The 19,734-nt window shown below is 38.7% G+C and overlaps 1 protein-coding gene across 1 annotated transcript; it reads right to left on the bottom strand.

Moving 5' to 3' along the window:
- Nucleotides 1–7,038: 7,038 nt before the first annotated feature.
- LOC128246355 (octapeptide-repeat protein T2-like) lies at nt 7,039–19,734 on the bottom strand. The gene is made up of 3 exons (XM_052964543.1): nt 19,534–19,734; nt 19,001–19,086; nt 7,039–7,396 (listed from the first exon to the last, which is right to left on the bottom strand). Exons 1-3 carry the CDS (start codon nt 19,732–19,734, stop codon nt 7,039–7,041), a joined length of 645 nt encoding a protein of 214 aa, XP_052820503.1.

The raw sequence follows: 19,734 nt of genomic DNA, 5'->3' as shown, positions 1-19,734 counted from the left end.
AACAAAACCAACGCATTCACTCTGCACTGCCTGGGGGGGGGGGCGTGGTCACATTTGACTGATGAATTAGTAAATACCATATTTACGAACAGGAAACCAGTACAACAAGACTTAAGATCGTTGAAGTTAACATTGAAATACGAAACCACGGAATACTTGAGTGTATGCAAAGCAAATTAAATTTCATGGGAAGTGTTCGATACAATTTTAGACCTGAAACAGCGTGATTGGTGTGTGGTGGGCGGACAGACGTCGGTTACGCATTGTGTGAGCACATGTAGACGGGGATTCCTGTGTGTTCCTATAAACGTTTATCGGGAGGAATGAGTACTTTCATTCAATACTTCTTTCGTTTGATCGTAAATTCGTTCGTTCATTCAGCAATATCCATTCAGTCGGTCGGTCGGCTGATCGGTCAGATGTTCATTCGTTCGTTCTTTCGTCCCTCTTATTCATTCACTCATTCACTCATTAGTAAAACTTTCCTTTTCTTCTTTAAAGCGTTTTGTTTTACATTAACTAATTTGTCCATTTAAATACACACTAGTTTACTAGTTCGATCTCTCATTCATTCGTTCATTTATCTATCAATCCATCCATCAATCAACCGTTCGTTTATTCGTTTATTTATTTATCGTTCGTTCGTCCGTCCGTCCGTCCGTTCGTTCGTTCCTTCTATATTTCGTCACAAGTTTTGACATCTTAAATGATGATAAGAAGAAAAATAATATGATTACCTAATGGAATACTTCACCTATTATATGTAATGTTATACAACGCATAAAACACATACATAATAGCACATAACTACAGGTTTGCTACAACAGTACCCGTTTTCATTAGCTTATTGTAAAAAGAAAGCTTCTACCTTCAATTAAAAACCACAATTGTTCCAATCGGTGTGGTCAAACGGAAACTATTTAACGTTTACTGGTCGTACATGTATGTCATATTGCAACGTTCACTGGTCGTACATGTATGTCATATTGCAACGTTTACTGGTCGTGCATGTATGTCGTATTGCAACGTTTACTGGTCGTGCATGTATGTCTTATTGCAACGTTTACTGGTCGTGCATGTATGTCGTATTGCAACGTTTACTGGTCGTGCATGTATGTCGTATTGCAACGTTTACTGGTCGTGCATGTTTGTCATATTGCAACGTTTACTGGTCGTGCATGTATGTCGTATTGCAACGTTTGCTGGTCGTACATGTATGTCATATTGCAACGTTTACTGGTCGTACATGTATGTCATATTGCAACGTTTACTGGTCGTACATGTATGTCATATTGCAACGTTTATTAAACTAATTAGCGACGTTCTTGAAATCCGCTTTATTACACGTTTGGCACTGCCGTCGTGATTTGGTTACTTCATTCTTCAGTTCTGGTAGTGAAAGGTTCGCATTGATAATAAAAGCAATAAAAAAAGTGTACAATACATGTCAGTAAATTTTCTTATAATGCTTTAGCGCAATACATGTGCACGAGAACCTCGTACAAGGTGAACATGTTTGTTCAATTTTCTTAAAATGTAAACTCGCTTGTGGGATACATATTGCAATGCGAGTCTATTAAATGAATTTGTACAGACCGTAAAAAATAGTAATCCTGCATTTTGTTCCGGGAGGTTGTAAGAGAGACGAGCGGACTTTTTTGCAGATTCGGGTTTGGCGAGGCGGAAGTCGAGTGAAATCAAAATCTTCAAAAATCTACGATAGTCGAATACAACATCTCGAATCAAAACGTTCAAAAATGTTTTATGATGTTTTAAAACATTATTTTTTCAAACCGAAATATGAAATCTACGATCTGATTTTTTTCTCAGCAATCTTATATCATTGGTTTGCAGATATTTACGCAAATATTTGCTCAAAAAATAAAACAGTTGTTAAAATGGCCAATCTGTGAGAGTGCCGTTAAAGTGACACTATTATTTAAAATCAATTCATACACATTTCTAACAAACATAACATAGTGATAAACCTTTAAATACTTACTAAGTAATGCACTTATTGAAAATATTAATCACTGATAACACGATTGTAACCGTGTATTACAAAGCTGAAAACGCAAAAATATTAAATGATTGGTGAGCTAAAAGATTTACAGTGATAAACTCTCATCTCATAAGGTAGAAAACCGTATTCTCTGCACTTTTCTTTTAAAATTCAAGACATTATCCTTCATAAAAAACCCATTGTTATTAATATTTATAAATACTTTTTGGTAAATTAAAACTATTCTATTAATTGTGGCACATCTTGTGATGGAGTAAGAGTGCATCCTCAAAATCGCACAATATAGGTTGATTTCTTAAGAATTTGTTTATCTTAACACAACTCTTGTTTGTTTTGTTTTTTATCACTTAAGTCAAATAAGTTAAACAGAACTATACATTCCTAACCTTTTTAGTGCGTCTTTAAAAGAGCCGAACATTGATAATAACTTTCATTTTAATGAAACATTATTTTGTCTAGTGACGTCATCTTTACATCTCGCAATTATACGTAACGTCAACAGAGTGGAATACGGCCAACGGTTTTTGCACTAGAGTGGAACACGGACTACCATTTCCTGTGATATATAATTTTACATTGGGTGTGGAAAAATGATGGAGATACAACAGGAAAGCGACAAGGGGTGTAGCTAGCTACTTTTTCGAAAGATACGCGTTGCCCACGAAACTTAACTTTAATGTTGTTTTTTTCTTATTTGAAGGGCGTTAATGTACATTTTCGCAAAGAAACACCACTTTTATTTAATTGGATGCAATGCAATGACCTGTTTGTAAAACAATGATACAAAGTTGGATTTCTTGATTATCACAAGTATTTAAACATACTACAATCTCTTCAAGGCAAGTCTAGGTTTGTCCTCATTAATAATACTTTAAAAAATAGGTTCCAGTTAATTTGGCACAGGGGCACGGGGGGTGGGTGGAAACTGTTTATTATGTATATATTACCACACAAATTCACTTGTCCTTTAATCTCCCTTCATTCCGACTCTTTATCTCCCTCCCCGTCTCTCTGTTTATATCCCCCGTATCCCTGTTGATCTCTCACGTTTCCCTGTTTATCGCCCTCCCGAGTCCTTATTTATCTCCCCCTATCTCCCTGTTTATCTATTTCCCCGTGTCCATGTTTATCTCCCCGTCTCCTTGTGTATCTCCCTCCCGTCTCCCGGTTTATCTTCCAACCCGTGTTCAAGTTTATCTCCCTTCCAGTATCCCTGGTTATCTCCCTCCACCGTCTCTCTGTTGATCTCCATCCCGCTTCCCTGTTTATTTCTCCCCCCTTCCCTCCCTGTCTCCCCGTTTATTTCATAGCCTTCTCGTTTATCTCCTCCACCTTCCTGATTATCCCCTATCTCTTCTCCCTTATTGTCTCCCCCTGTCTCCCTGTTTATTTGCCTTCCCGTCTCTCTATTATCTTCCACTGTCTCCATGTTTATCTCACACACCCCGCCTCTCTTTAATTATGTTTATTCCCCCGTTGCCATGTATATCTCCTTCACCGTCCCAATGTTTATTTCCCTTGCCGTTTCCATGTTTATCTGTTTCCCCGTCTCTATGTAAGGTTTCTCCCCTTATCTCCCTCCACGTCTCCTTAGGTTATCTCCCTCCCCGTCTCCCTGTGTTATCTCCCTTCAACTCCTTGTGGTATCTCCCTCCCCGTCTCGCTGTATATCTCCCTCACCGCCTCCCTGTATGTCGTCCTCCCCGTCTCCTTGTGTTATCTCCCTCCCCGTCTCCCTGTGTTACCACTCTCCCCGTCTACTTATGTTATCTCCCTCCCCGTCTCCCTGTGTTACCTCCGTCCCCGTCTCCTTGTGTTATCTCCCGCCCCGTCTCCTTGTGTTATCTCCCTCCCCGTCTCCCTGTGTTACCTCCGTCCCCGTCTCCTTGTGTTATCTCCCTAACACCATCTCCCTGTGTTACCTCCGTCCCCGTCTCCTTATGTTATATCCCTCCCCGTCTCCCTGTATATCTCCCTGTCCGTCTCCCTGTATGTCTGTGGACAATTCAGAAATCAAACAATTGCCTAGCGTTAGAAACCCAAGTGCTTTTCTGGATTCGAACATGAAAATGGAAAATCATGTGAACAGTGTATGTAAAAATTCATTTGCACTGTTACGGAAAAACGGTCAGATCAGACAATACCTATCGACGAATGCCACCATCTTGTTAACTCTCTTGTCACATCACGTTTGGATTATTGCAATGCTCCTCTCTATGGAATGCCAAAATGTTCAATCAACAAACTACAGTATGTGCAAAATAAGGCAGCTCGAATCATTTCCAGAACATCTACACTGTAGAACATCTAGTTATGAGCATATTACTCCCGTGTAACGAGAACTCCATTGGCTTCCAGTGCAGTGCAGGATAGAGTACAAGATTCTTACACATACTTATAAAGCAATCAATGACCAAGCACCAAAATATGTCGTAAACATGATAAAAATATACGCGCCATCCAGGAATTTAAGATCACAAAACAACTCTCTTACACTTGTGGTGCCAAACAGTCGTACAATAAGATATGGCGACAGGAACTTTCAGTCAGCAGCTGCAAGGTTGTGGAACGCGCTTTCCTCTTGGATAAAGGACTGTAAAACATTGGCATGTTCTAAAAAGGCACTCAAAACTCAGTATTTCACTGAAGTATATGGGAACTAATTATATCTGCAATATCAAGATGATATTAAACAGGCAATAATTATATAATTTTAAAACTTTATCATGTATCTAGTTATTATTTTTTAAACCATATGAATAACTTTTACAACTGTTTTTATTATTTTGTAATGTTTTATGAAATGATATTTGTTTAAACTGTTTTATCTGTTGTAATTTACAATTCGGTATTGGGGATTTATTTAAGCATACCATATCAAGTAAGGTTATTCTGTTTTCATTTTATGTGATATGAAGTTTGTAAAGCGCTTCTGAACGTGTATTTTGAACATGGAATGAACGCTATAAATATCTAGTATATAACAATAGTAATAATAATAATAATAATAATAATAATAATAATAATAATAATATAATGCATGATACTCCGTCAATCTAACATTTGTAACATTGTGTTATTGCTGCTGTCAAATCATTCAGATGACCATATTATCGTCATTACTTCAATTTATGAGTACTTTAAATTTTGTCTTTGTTGCGACATTAACAAAGAGTAGGTTTCTTTGTGACTTTTCATGTCTTTCCCCTAGGTGTTTAAAAGGATTTAAGAAGTCAAAACAATTTCGAATTATATAGAAGATTATTCGTTCAAAACCTCCTTATGTGATATAATTTACAGACTTGAAAATATATAATGTTCAATGTAGCAAGACTTTTTTGTCGAGTATATTCTCATTTTTTTATGAAATCATGTCACGAACAGAATCAATGTCGCATCCAAAAATTTACCTCGTCAAATACCTTAATCAGAAAGAACTGTACATACAGCATGCGAACAAACAGTGCGTAATTACAGGTCATAACAGGTTGACACAACGGTATGTTATTTCTCAACGAAACGACATAGGAAATAAAATAAATATCATCATCAAGTTGTGATGCCTGCACACTCATTACACAAATATATAGATGGACACACAATACTCAGTGAAATGACCCTGTCAATAGAATGTCTAATATTCCAGTGTTGAAACCATTCACCGCATACCCCCCCCCCCTCTTTCACCCACCCCTGTCCCATCCTCTCTACCGCCGTGATGCACCCACATTTACGAGGACGCCGTGCTTCTCCAGTGTTGCCACCAAAGTTTTGTACGACCGGATCTTAACGGAAAGCCATATTCTGATTTCGCAACAGGACCGCCGGCGGAACCATTGCGGGGTTATGGATGGTGAATAGTAAAGGCCGCCGTTTTACACGACTTGGTCATGTTATTAAGCCTGCTTGACATCGATGAAAAAAAACATAGTTTGTTTCTGGTAAAAAATTCAGTTCGTCCTAGCATACAGGCTGTTGGCGGGATACTATAAATCATATAGTTCGTGGCGACGTTTAAGTGGTGATATCTGCCGCATATGTTCACGCGGTGGCCCTTTGCCTCCATGTCTGTCTGTATGTGTCACTGTTTATGCACTATTCGTATTTCAAGAGTCAATTTAAGATGTACTGCCGGTATGCAAATTTAGTTAGAAACATATTTCCATTCATGGCCATGTTTTCGCACCTTTCATTGTGATGGTCAATACATTTGCACTATATGCATTGTTATTATAATAATACATTTATTTATAGAACATTTGATAATAATATAAATAGAATGAATAACAATTAACGGAAGCAGAAAAATAATACTAAATCGCTTAAATATGGCATTAAACTCATCTTTGAAAAATTGTCATTCCAGAATAGTGCTATTAAAATGTGATATTATAACATCTAGGGGTTTTTCGTTCCACTTCTATAATTTGTACTAATAACATTTCCACGGTAAGTGTAATATGAATCTACCATAAAAACCTCCAAGTTTTCTTTTATGCCAATACCCCAGGGTTTCAAATCTTGGATGAATTTGTACGGGAACTAGCGGTGCTGGTTCCCGACCCGGCTCTCAGAGCCACCGCTCGTACGTGTGGTCGTGCATGGTACGAGATCTGTCTCCTCTCTTCTGTCTTTCCCACTGGCTCTAAGAGCCACCATCGTACATACGTATGTGGTCGCGCATGTTACGAGATCTGAACTTTCTTTTTTTGTCGACTTTCGTTAATTCTTTTTATTTCTGCCTCCCTTCCAAACACTGACTTTTTCTCTGTGTTTATCCTTTTTTTCTGTCTTAACCACCTATATCCATTCTTATTTCTCTTTAACCTTTTCTCAACCTCTTTCCCCATCTTCTGTCCTTCCTCTCCTCTCTCTTCCCCTTTTCTACCCCTTTTTCCCTCGTCTTCCCTTTAACCCCCCTATTCTACCCTTAAGCTCCCCTCTCTCTTCCCCTCCTCTACCCTTAAACTCTCCTCCTCTTCTACCCCTCAACTCCCCCTCTCTCTTCCTCTCTTCTACCCCTCAACTCCCCTCTCTCTTCCTCCACTTCTACCCCTCACTACCCTCTCCCTTCCTCTTCTACCCCCAACTCCCCTCTCTTTTCTACCCTCAACTTCTTCTACCCCCTCTTCTCCCCTTTTTCTCCCCCACTCTTCTCCCTCTCTTCCCCTTCTACCCCCCTCTCCCCTCTTCTTCCCCTCTCTCTTCCCCCTCTCTCTTACCCCCCCTCTTCCCCTTCTTCTCCCCCTCTCTCTTCCCTCTTCTTCCCCTCTCTTCTCCCCCTCTCTCTTCCCCCTCTCTCTCCCCCTCTTCTTCCCCTCTCTTCTCCCCCTCTCTCTTCCCCTCTTCTTCCCCCTCTCTTCTCCCCCTCTTCTATTATTCTATTATTGCAGACGTTACGTGACAATTATTCTTACCTTATTAAGACAATTGGGTTAACTTCTTAGGACCATTATATATGTTTACTAATGAATGTGAGCTTTGTAAAACTTTCTTTTTCATTATTAATCATTGTTTTTTTTATATTATTATTTATCACAATCTATGGAAAAATAAAGACAGTTGAGTAAATTATTTCTGAATAGTTTAGCATCTTTCTGTTTCAGCCAAAAATTAAAATAAAATACACGTGTCTTAAACAGCATAAGGAATGCGTCAATGAAACCCGAGTATTTTTAGTTGACGTCGTAAAAATACAAGAAAAAATCATGCATGTAGATCGCCAAATAAGTGAGAAACATATAGGAACTTGTGTAGGCGGCGAAACCTTCATCTACTCGACCGAACATTTGGTACTTAAAATCAATATTTTCAAACAATATTCAGAGCGCTTATATTTTAAGACACGTTAAACATTTTTTAGCACAGTCCATTTTACATGCAACGTGGAAAATTTTAAAAGCACTCATACAAATTTTGAAAACCATGGCCCCTAAGTGACAGCTATATTTTTCGACAATACCATATAGTCGGCCCCCTCCTACTTATATGTAACCGACATTACACTAAAGGCTGAATACATGACTGTGTAAGCTCAATAACTTTATTTCCACCCGAGGTGATTTAAATGTAAAACAAATGAAACGATCATACACAAAATATACAAAAACCACTAACAGATCATGAAACGAATTATAAACATAATAAATGCATGCACTAATTCATGCTACGGTACTAGCATGATACGGAATCAGAAAAACGACAGTATGGTGGTACGGATTTTTCAATCCTCTTTACCTCTTACGTCACAGGTAGTAAAACGGTATTTGCTAAAGTTATTCATATTGTGTGTAGTGTAGGTAAGATCAATGTCAATGTTAGTGTACCTTAGATGGGTTAGGATTAGGGTTTGGGTTAGGGGATCGTAATTCTATAGGGGGTCACAATTCTACGTGAGGGTCACTTTTCTACGTGTGGGGGAGTCATAATATTATGACCGGGGAGTTACTATTCTATATAAACTAATGACCGGGGGGTAACATTCGATTTTGAATGTTAAATTTCCAATGTCTTGCTAGCATTCATTTTTCAAATCCCAATGTCGAATGTCGTGCTGGCACGACATTCATTTTTGAATGTCCAATGTCGCACGACTTTCGATTTTGAATGTCAAATGTCGTGACAGCACAACGTTCGAATTGAATGTCCAATGTCCCATGTCGTGCTAGCACGAAATTCATTTTTTAAATCCAAATGTCCAATGTGGTGCTGGCACAACTTTCAATTTTAAATGTCCAATGTCAAATCGGTCGAACCAGCACAACATTCGATTTTGAACGACATTCATTTTCGAAATCCCAATGTCCAATGTCGTGCTGGCACGATATTCATTTTCGAAATCTCAATGTCCAATTTCGTGCTGGCACGATATTCATTTTTCTATATCCAATGTCCAATGTCGTGCCAGCACATTATTCGATTTTGAATGTCCAATGTCGTATGTTTAGCTAACTTCACACATCTTACTACTATACTGTTGTAGCATATTTCTCAGCTAACTGTGTGAAGTTAGCTTAAAAACAACATTCGGCAATTCGAAAGAGTAACATTTCAAATTACTGTTTTACTTTGAGCATGCGTGTTTTGTAGAAACGAGTAAAATATATTGGCTAAACTTCATATGTTGCAAAAAATCTCATAGCCACCAGTAAATCACTGTGAATACGTCGGTGTGAGTCGGTGAAAGTATGCACTTGCATCTCAAAACCGGAAACGACGACCTCCTATTTTCCAAAGTATTTACTGAAAGTAAGTTGTGAATTTGGTGATATATTTTTGGTGTCTCATGATAAACTCTACTACATTCAGATTGTCTGCCGAGAGCAAGATAATGCAAAAAAAAACCGAATGCATATTGTTCCATTGTCAAATGATTCTTCTGACAAGAACATGGCCACTTAACGCTAGCTCCGCCACTTAACGGTGGTGCAAAAAATGAGCTGTCGACACTTCTGTGGTGCAACTTGCCATGTGTTTACTTCTAAAAACGTGAATGTGATATACATATATTTTTTAATAATTTTATTAAACGGAAATATATCGAAAAGAGGAGAATGTAATACCGTGTAATAACATTTTTACTGCAGACTGGCTACGATTTCGTTTCAATATTGTGGAAACTGTGGTGCCAGGAGCTTTCCTCTCGACTCGGCCTTGTGAATATTTAGAGATCTGCTAGCACGCCAAGGACACTTAATTGCTTACACACACCGTAAGAACATTCTGGCGCACGCAACTATAACTATATCTATAACTGTTATGTTAGAACTTACGCCGGAACACAACAAATCTAATAAGCACTTCTTTAAAAGGAAATATGGACGAAATAAAACAGTGGTGGCGCCGTTGTTCTAGTGGTGGCGCTGTCTAGTACCTTTTGGGACCGAATGACATACATGTTTTGACTTGTAACACATATCTTTATTTTCGAGAATAGTGTTCATTCTTGTCGGGTACGTTTTGCGCACGTGTTCATTGGAGCTGGGTTTTTTTGTCCTACCGAAAATCATGCACCGATTTATGCCCGTAATATTTGTAGCATGCCCCAAAATTCATAAACATATACTATTTTCCTTATATACCTACCTACCCTATACTTAAAAAGCGTAAAATTGTATTTAAAAGCCTGACAGGATTTCTTCAATGCACTGTACTGCATGATGATATACATGTAGATCGGTATCTAAAAATGAAAGAACAATGTTGACTCTGTATAACTTAAACCAACCCACAGATAATGCCTTATAACCGTCTGTACATAACAGGATTTTCAAAGGTTAAAAAGAACGCCTTTTTCTGAAAACAAGAACAAAATAAAAACAGTTTCTTAGTAAAATGTTTAGCAGACGTTATGCTACTGAATGCGCACTATTTTCTCATCAAACGCATTTAATTTCGGAACGAATTTTGTTATTTTGTGGTTCGAACACTACCTCTAGACAGTGTCTGTTTTAAAACAATAATAAGAAAAGATATCAGGTTTCCGATCATTTACGCTCAACGACCATAGTCGAGTAAATATTTCAAGACGGTTCTACGATGCCAACATTTTCTCAGCAGACAGTGGTTATTGACACAACGCCCTAAAGTAATACTTGACAATCAGATAAAAAAAACATTTCACTTGGTAAAACATAGCATTAAAAGCAGAAATATCGATAAATTATTTTAGGCCACACCAAATTAATGTTTAGTTCCTCGGATTTTACAGCGAGCGAGCGAAAAAAAAAATAAAAATAAAAGTTTGTCAGTTTTCATAAAAACCGAGGCGAGCGAAGAGCGAAAAAAATATATTTTTCCTTATATTCAATAAAAATAAGAAAGATTGTTCAAAATAATTGCCCTTGAACCCATTTTAATGCCATCTTGAACTGAACCTCTAATGGACATTGGGAAAATGTCGGAATACATACTATTTATTTATCCATGTTTAGTACAAACATTATATGAATACATCTAATGTCTTATATAATTAAAAAGTACTTTAATATGACGATCATTCATAATAATAAATAACCCTGCTTTTAGTTAAAAGTTTGAAACGACTTTTATAAATCTACCTGAATCAGTTTAACATCATATGTAACTGTATTTAGACATAACTTTGGATTGATTTGGGATTTGTAAAAAATGATCACTTACACAGGCATCATCAAACATCAGACTCCATATAACATAGACTTAATTTTGTTTTTATTATCACTGGAAATGCAATGACATGTGCTTATTAAAACAAAAAGAACTAGGGTATTTTTCAGAGTACTTTTTTGGGTTATTGAGATGTTTTTATGCACCAGCCAATTGTGTATGCCCCCCCCCCCCCAGGTCCGGAATAGCGGGGACTTTGACTTCCGGTTTCTCAAAACCTGGGTAAAATACCCGACTGCAGGGACACACTGCTGGTAAAATCCCTGCCAAATGGCCCCGCAACCCCGAATACCTATGTGAGGCCCACTCCTGTCTATCTTCAATATGAAGACAAAACCACTTTCAATAGGCACTGCGGGGCCACCTGAAAGGTAAAAACACAGCCCATTGCCTCTGCTGTCCCCGGTATACCCTTGGAACAAGGGCGAGGGGTGGGCGGGGCAGTGGTTACAATTGACAAGTATATTACAATCCCGGATAAGCTGCAAATAAAAACAAAATATAAGGTGATAAACTTAGCCGCTTACTTATGTTGAGGTATATCCAGACCAGTGTTTATATCGCTATTTGTGAAAAGATATTTGTTCATAACTGTTGTTTTGTCAGAATTTGATCAAAAATGAGCTTGATACATCAATTTGGACCAAACAATGACTCATGTTTCAGTTAAGTTGACCTGTCTGATTTCCATTCAAAACGAGTCACTAATTACGCAATATAATCGCTACCAGTCTTAGATACACATGCTTTATTGCATAATGATTGCTTTAAATAATGATCCTTTAGTGCATGAGACGATCAACAATGAGTTCAAGCATGCTTTAAAACAAATTTATTGTAAAAAATAAGATTTAATTTCCAAACTTCGAGCCACATTGTTTATACCGGAAGCCGCCATTTTGATTGAAGTTATTGAAACCCATGCTAAACCGATCGATATACAGTATAAAAACACTACGCATCGGTAATTTCCCTTTACAAAAACACGAAAACTAGCGTAGAAAAATTATACTTAATTATTTTTAGCCTTTAAATAAATTAATACCTGAAAAAAATCTACTTGGCGATCAAAATGGAGGTGCGGGCGCACAAAAAAAGTAAAAATATTTTTTTTACATTTTCAAAAAAATAGGAGCGGTAAATCCGCGGAACGAAATATCAATTTGGTGTGGCCTTATCATTATTAAAAGAATGCAATGTATGATTCAGGTAAAAATGAGTAAAGTTTATAGAAAATCTCGGGGACATAATTTGAAAAAAAAAATGGTTAAACAGCTGCTTCATATGATCGATTGAGGCTACATACTAATTATCGAAAGTAATGGCCTTGTGGTTTGGAGAAGAATATTTTCAAAGTTGATCTATACAAATATATAGAAAACCAGGTAGCCCTTTTGAGGGGCCACTTTTGACCCCAGGAATGTTATTGAACAACCTTGGTAGAGTACATCTACAAGAAGTTGCATACCAAATACCAAGGGTCTGGGCCTTGCGGTTTCAGATATGAAGATTTTAAAAGTTTGAATATGTTGACACTGGACACCGGGTAAAGGAAGATCAGAATAGCTCACCTTATTATAAAACAAGGAGCTATGAATTTTAAGTTTTAAACCTATATATTGACAACGATTGTGAAACAAGTTATTACAACATTATACTGGTTGGCCCGATTTTACACGAAAGTTGTGGGGGAAACCCGGGTACCCGGAGGAAACCCACTTGTCGGGCTTGGTGAACACAAAGCAGACTCACATGCGCCCAGGCCGGGTATCGAACCCGGTCGCCTAGGTGAGAAGCGAGTGTGATAACCACTGCGCTTACCGAACAATGAGCTTAAATGTGTAAAATACTTTAACAATAATCAACGTGGGTTATATGTTCGCATGCTTTGTACTTTCATTCCACGCATTAATAATTTCATGTGCATGCCTAAAGCATAATAGGCATATATGATTAACGGTTTAGACATGTATATTTTATTTCAATATGTGAGCAGCTGTGGTAAGGAAATAGTTAGAAAATTTTTCTTCATCGTAATTGTATTCAAGGTATACATCAATAAATACAAAGTCTTGGCCATTCTTGTATAGTCTTCAGTAGCCGCCCCGAAAGGTGTTTGAACATCCTTTTCGGCTGTCACAGTTACACGATCCTCCAACATGTCATACCGATAGAAGACGTTAACAATTGATACCAGTAGCTTACTTGCTTGGGACTTGGTTTAAATGGTACCGTTACATTTTGAGCGCTCAGTATTTACCCATTAAAAGTGTATCACATGTGTGGGTACTTTACATCAGGTACGGTTTATCAAAAAGACCTAGAGCAACAGCTTTTTCAGAACCGTGATTCAATACTTCTGATATCTGATTTGACTGCAATTGTGGGAACTCAAATCGTGATGGCGTCTCAACTGGTCAAGTCATACCTCAGTACATTGGTGGGGAGATACCTTCATTAACTCTTCATAAACAAACAATTATACCATACAATGGGTTAAATCGGGTTAGACACCATCCAAGTTATACTCAGATTTACAGAACCATTACATAAACATTCTCAAATGTCAGCTTGTGCAAAAGGTTTATTTGAGCATAAGCATAAATTTAACAATAATTACAAACATTTTGCAATAAAATACCGAAAAAAAAATACATAATTAAGTCTAGATTTGAGATTCTCACATGTTCATGCAACTTATAATCAAGAATAATATTGTTAAAACAAGAAATCTAAACAAATTGCTAATTAGAAAATTGTTTTTAAACCGGAAAATGGTATGTAAGTATTGACAGAACTCGTATCTCCTTAAAATATTTACAAAATTCAGTCCATACTCTTTCAAATGCATAACATTCATGCACAAGTCAATTGTAACCACGGCCCCAAGGTATCTGGACCTTTGACTTTCCGGTTCAGCTTATCCCTGGTAAAAGTTCTGTGGGGAAAAACTGCTGGTAAAATCCCCGCCATATGCTCACGCACCCCGGGGACATCCGAGGTAAGGTCCATTCCCTCCAGGACTAATAATAGGGGTTTTGTTCCTTAATATTTTTTATTGGCAAAAAGTAAATTAAAGATTCAAACCACTTTTTAGGTTTGTCATACTGTATCGATTCAACCACTGTGACATACGTGTTTAAGAAATCCCGATGCTCTTTTAACAAAACCACCAAAAAGCCCTCATCATTGTGATATCAAAAAAGTATAGAGTCATACTTTCATTTTATAATGATGTCCGTTCTTTTGCTCTAGCTCGGAAGAGTCATTGGCTCTTTCTTATATACAGCTCCTAAAAGAGCTGGAGCCACTGTTTCGCATCCATGGCTCAGTGACTTCACGAAGGAATGTCCATCTTAATCGTTCTGTACTCGTGCATTCCTACACGAGATTAACTTCCTCGACTAGTAAACACATTTGCAATTCGACGACATTGCATGTTTTATACGAACGATGCAATTAGTTCCATCTGCTTTTCAGCATTTTTTTCGAATACCTTGTATATAATAGCGGAAGCTAATGTTGGGTGTAGTACTCGGAAATAATTAAAGCCCTCATCCCACAAAGTTCTATATGACCACAGCTATGTTTCTTTTGTGACGACTAGGTGTTTTACAAGATGTTTTTTTTTCATTCGTAACTACTAGAAATTGACCTTGGATTAAAAAGTATGTTGTTAATAAAGCTATGGAGACCGAATGTACATAGCATGTTGCATATATCGGGAACAACCCAAGATTAACACTGAGATTCTTCAGATAGACTTTGTTGCGACAGTTACAAAGAAAGGGCATCTTTCTCCTGTTTAAGAGGGGGAAAAACGTCATTTACAGTGAATTATTTTCGAATTTGGTAGTAGTTTTGTTTAATACAAGTGTAAATCGGACTTTAAATTATAGTTTTCCATTTTATATCATGTCACAAGGCGAGCATATATATACATTTAGCGTGAAATCAATCGACGAAAAGAATCAATGCCGTACCCAATAATTGACCCCGTCTGTTAGGCGCAGAATGAAAAACAATATAGAGTCATGATTAAAGGCTCGCGCAATCATAACACAAACATATCGATGGACGCACACTGATCAATGTACTAAACCTGTGCTTCAATCGTTATAGTGTCTAATTAACCAGTGGTGAAATCATTCCCAAAAGCGCAAAGCCCGCCCCCCTCCCTCAATCTACCGCCGTTTAAGTTTCACATACGATAAAACTGGAACGCCGTTCTTCTCTATGGTAACTACCGGATATTTGTTTATACCAGATCTTCACGAAAAACATTAATTTCCGGTGCAGCGACAGAACCGCCACATCCGTTTGTACCTTTCCAGAGTAGGGTGGTAAATGGGGATGGCCGAAGTATAACACAACTTGTTAATGTTATTAGGCCCACTAGACGTCGATGAAACAAGAAAAAAAAAGGTTTTGGTTTGTAGTAACGAATAATACAAATAATACGATCAGGACATTTCCTTATTAATATCATTTCCGTTGTAGTCCATTTATTTTCCAACAAATAAAAACAATAAAAATAAATTTTCTATCAAACCGTGACACTTTATACAAAAACACGAATACAACGGTGCCTTAGAAACTAAGAAATGTGTGTGACTTTATTGTGAGGGTTCTCAACTGAATTGTCTGACGAATTAGATGTCTGTGGACACGAGATATGTTCCTTTTGAAACAATAATGTGTTTAAGAAACGTTGTATAAATATACTGATGGCGGACAGCCCCCCCCCCCCCCCCAGCATCAACTGTCGTCGAGTTGAATACATATTGCGTGATGTGCACTAAAGTGTCGCACAGAGTTTGTCACCGCATACAGACCATCCGCGAACTGTATGCGGGGCACTGTAACGTAAACAGACTATCCGCGAACGTATTCGGGGCACTGTAACGCATACAGACCATCCGTGAACTGTATGCGGGGCACTGTAACGTAAACAGACCATCCGCGAACTTTATTCGGGGCACTGTAACGCATACAGACCATCCGCGAACTATATTCGGGGCACTGTAACGTAAACAGACCATCAGCGAACTATATTCGGGGCACTGTAACGCATACAGACCATCCGCGAACTGTATTCGGGGCACTGTTACGCACACAGACCATCCGCGAACTGTTTGCGGGGCACTGTAACGCATACAAACCATCCGCGAACTGTATGCGGGGCACTGTAACGTAAACAGACCATCCGCGAACTATATGCGGGGCACTGTAACGCATACAGACCATCCGCGAACTACTTGCGGGGCACTGTAACGCATACAGACCATCCGCGAACTACATGCAGGGCACTGTAAAGCATACAGACCATCCGCGAACTACATGCGGGGCACTGTAAAGCATACAGACCATCCGCGAACTACATGCAGGGCACTGTAACGCATACAGACACTAACGTATACAGACCATCCGCGAACTGTATGCGGGACAATCCGCGAACTACATGCGGGGCACTCTAACGTATACAGACCATCCGTGAACTACATGCGGGGCACTGTAACGTATACAGACAATCCGCGAACTACATGCGGGGCACTGTAACGTATACAGACAATCCGCGAACTACATGCGGGGCACTGTAACGTATACAGACAATCCGCGAACTACCTGCGGGGCACTGTAACGTATACAGATCATCCGCGAACTACCTGCGGGGCACTGTAACGTATACAGATCATCCGCGAACTACATGCGTGGCACTGTAACGTATACAGATCATCCGCGAACTACATGCGGGGCACTGTAACGTATACAGACCATCCGCGAACTACATGCGGGGCACTGTAACGTATACAGACAATCCGCGAACTACATGCGGGGCACTGTAACGTATACAGACAATCCGCGATCTACATGCGGGGCACTGTAACGTATACAGACAATCCGCGAACTACATGCGGGGCACTGTAACGCATACAGACAATCCGCGAACTACATGCGAGGCACTGTAACGTATACAGACAATTCGCGAACTACATGCGAGGCACTGTAACGTATACAGACAATCCGCGAACTGCATGCGGGGCACTGTAACGTACACAGACCATCCGCGAACTACATGCGGGGCACTGTAACGTACACAGACCATCCGCGAACTACATGCAGGGCACTGTAACGTATACAGACCATCCGCGAACTGTACGCGGGGCACTGTAGATTATACAGACCATCCGCGAACTGTATTCGGGGCACTGTACATATAACCGCATATACGAAGAAAAGTCCGGACTGCGAAACTTGAACTTTCACAAAGACAACGCTCCTGCACTTCGGACTGAAGACATATAACTAACAATAATTTTTTATTTTTTTTTTTGGGGGGGGGGGGAATAAAAGACTGCATTATCCACCGTATAGTCCCGACCTAGCGTCTTTGATCTTTTGTGTATTTCCATGATTAAAGGCTGACTTACGAGGTCGCAGATTTGAATCTAAAGAAGAAATAAAATTTGCCGTCAGGTCGGCGGTAAGCAGCTACGAAAAGTGGTGGTACGCAGACATTTTTAATAAGCGGGTAGATTGACACAGAAAATGTATTGAATAATAAGGGAAATATACTTCGAAAAACATTGACTAGCATACAAGCGCCTACAGTGACGTAATTTCATTAGTGAACGTTAACAGTAAACGTCATTTCCGTACGAAGTGATCCGTACAGTCTGAGTTATGTTTATTTGCTATGTTAAAATTGAATGTTTAATGTGTTATTAAAAAGTAATATATGTACAGTCAGGTAGAATATAGTTTTTGCTTTAGTTGGATGCAATTTTATTTTTTCTATTCCAAAAACTGACAACAAAAAACTGACAACAGTACAAAGGCGGTCCGGGAATTTTTAGACTGCACCTCGTAGTTCGTGGCGACCTAAATTATCTGCAGCATTTGTTCACGCGTAGTGTATGCGGCCGCCTGGTGCCTCCTTATTGCGTTTATACGGCTCTGTTTCAGCACCTTTAATATTTCAAGAATCAATTTTTCATAAAATGCCGGGTTGCAACTCCAGTAAGAAACGTTTTTTTTCATTCATAGCGATTTTTCGCACCTTTCATTGTGATGGCCAAAGACGTTACTACAGATCATTGTATATAATAATACATTTAATTTATTAATAAAATATATTATAATTATACAAAAATATTGAATGAGCAAAAAACGGAAGGCAGAAAAATAATGCTAAATCGCCTAAAGGAGGCAATTTTTGTAGAATTGTCATTCCAGATAAGAGCTCTTTAAATATGAGTTTATAACAAAAAGGTTTTCATCGTACCGGTACTGCGTGAATATATACAAATAGTATTTCCACGGAATGTGCAATATAAAACAGCCATATAAACCTCCAAGTTTTGGAAAATGACAATTCCCAAGGATTTCATATCTTGAGCAAATTTATACGGGAACTAGCGGTGCTGGTTCTCGACCCGGCTCTCAGAGCCACCGCTCGTACGTGTGGTCGTGCATGGTACGAGATCTGTCTCCTCTCTACTGTCTTTCCTTCTGGCTCTTAGAGCCACCATCGTAAATGCGTATGTGGTCGCGCATGTTTCGAGATCTGTCAAATCTTGATTACTAACTCAGACAGCTCCCCCCCTTTCCCCAACAATTTCTCTCCCCTTTACTCGCTCTCGTATTTTATCTCCGATAGTCTACCCTTCACATTTCCTCTCTCCTCACAATATGTTACTCAATCTCTTCTTCAGCCTTCTTCTTAAACACTCTTCTTCCCCTAACACTTCACACTTTCTTCATTCCGCCTGTATCATTTTCATTCTCCCACTATTTCTTTACCTCTCTCTCTCTCTCCATCTTTCTTACCCCTCTCCCATTTCGATCCCCTCGCTGTCCTCTGCCCTCTCTTTTCCCGCTATTTTCCCCTCCAGATTTCTTTCTCCAACCTTTCTCTTAATATAATATTTATTACATTTTTTATGATCATATTTATGATTTAACAAAAAAATAGGTACCGGCGGAAAAACGTTGTGTAAGAATGTGACCTGAAAATGTTACAACTCATATTTTTGTAGCCTGTATATCTAAGGAGTCCGCTTTTACTGTAAAGACATTGCAGCAAAAGATGTTTAATATAATAAGTACGTCCCTATTTTAAAACTTAAGTAAAATTTTCATTACTAATCTTTACTTAAAAATCAATTCAATTTTTAAAAATATGCAATATTATGTTTGTCTTATGCACGTGCTTTGAATGAATGGAGGTTTACCTACAATGAGTGCGTTTTTTAAAGATTAATTTAACTTAAATCGAATACACAGTATATTCAATAAACAATAGAGGAAAACTTGACCTGTTGGATAGTAAACAAGTGCTCGTCTGTTTTAGCACTATTCACTTTCCGGAGTGCGAAGCCTAGCTGTTGCTCCTTGTCGATGTTGTTCGCCATGTCTAGTTGTTGCTTCGTGTTCATGTTGTTCGCCATGTCTAGTTGTTGCTTCGTGTTCATATTGTTCGCCATTTCTAGTTGTTTCCCCGTGTCCGTGTTGTTTGTTATGCCACAGTTGTTGCTCCGTGCCAATGTTGTTCGCCATGCCAT

Source organism: Mya arenaria, chromosome 9 (genome assembly GCF_026914265.1).
Source record: "Mya arenaria isolate MELC-2E11 chromosome 9, ASM2691426v1".
Taxonomy (NCBI): Eukaryota; Metazoa; Mollusca; class Bivalvia; order Myida; family Myidae; genus Mya; species Mya arenaria.
The sequence above is the reverse complement of the archived record's forward strand: the minus strand, read 5'-3'. Positions and strand labels throughout refer to the sequence as shown.

Excerpts from the sequence above, each read along its gene's own strand:
- LOC128246355 (XM_052964543.1), bottom strand. The coding sequence starts at position 19,734 with ATGGCATGGCGAACAACATTGGCACGGAGCAACAACTGTGGCATAACA. Across the intron at positions 19,087-19,533 it reads TAGGCTTCGCACTCCGGAAA|AGAAAGGTTGGAGAAAGAAA; the intron begins GTGAATAGTGCT and ends TATTATATTAAG. Across the intron at positions 7,397-19,000 it reads GGGATCGAAATGGGAGAGGG|AAGAGGGGGAGAAGAGAGGG; the intron begins GTAAGAAAGATG and ends ATAGAATAATAG.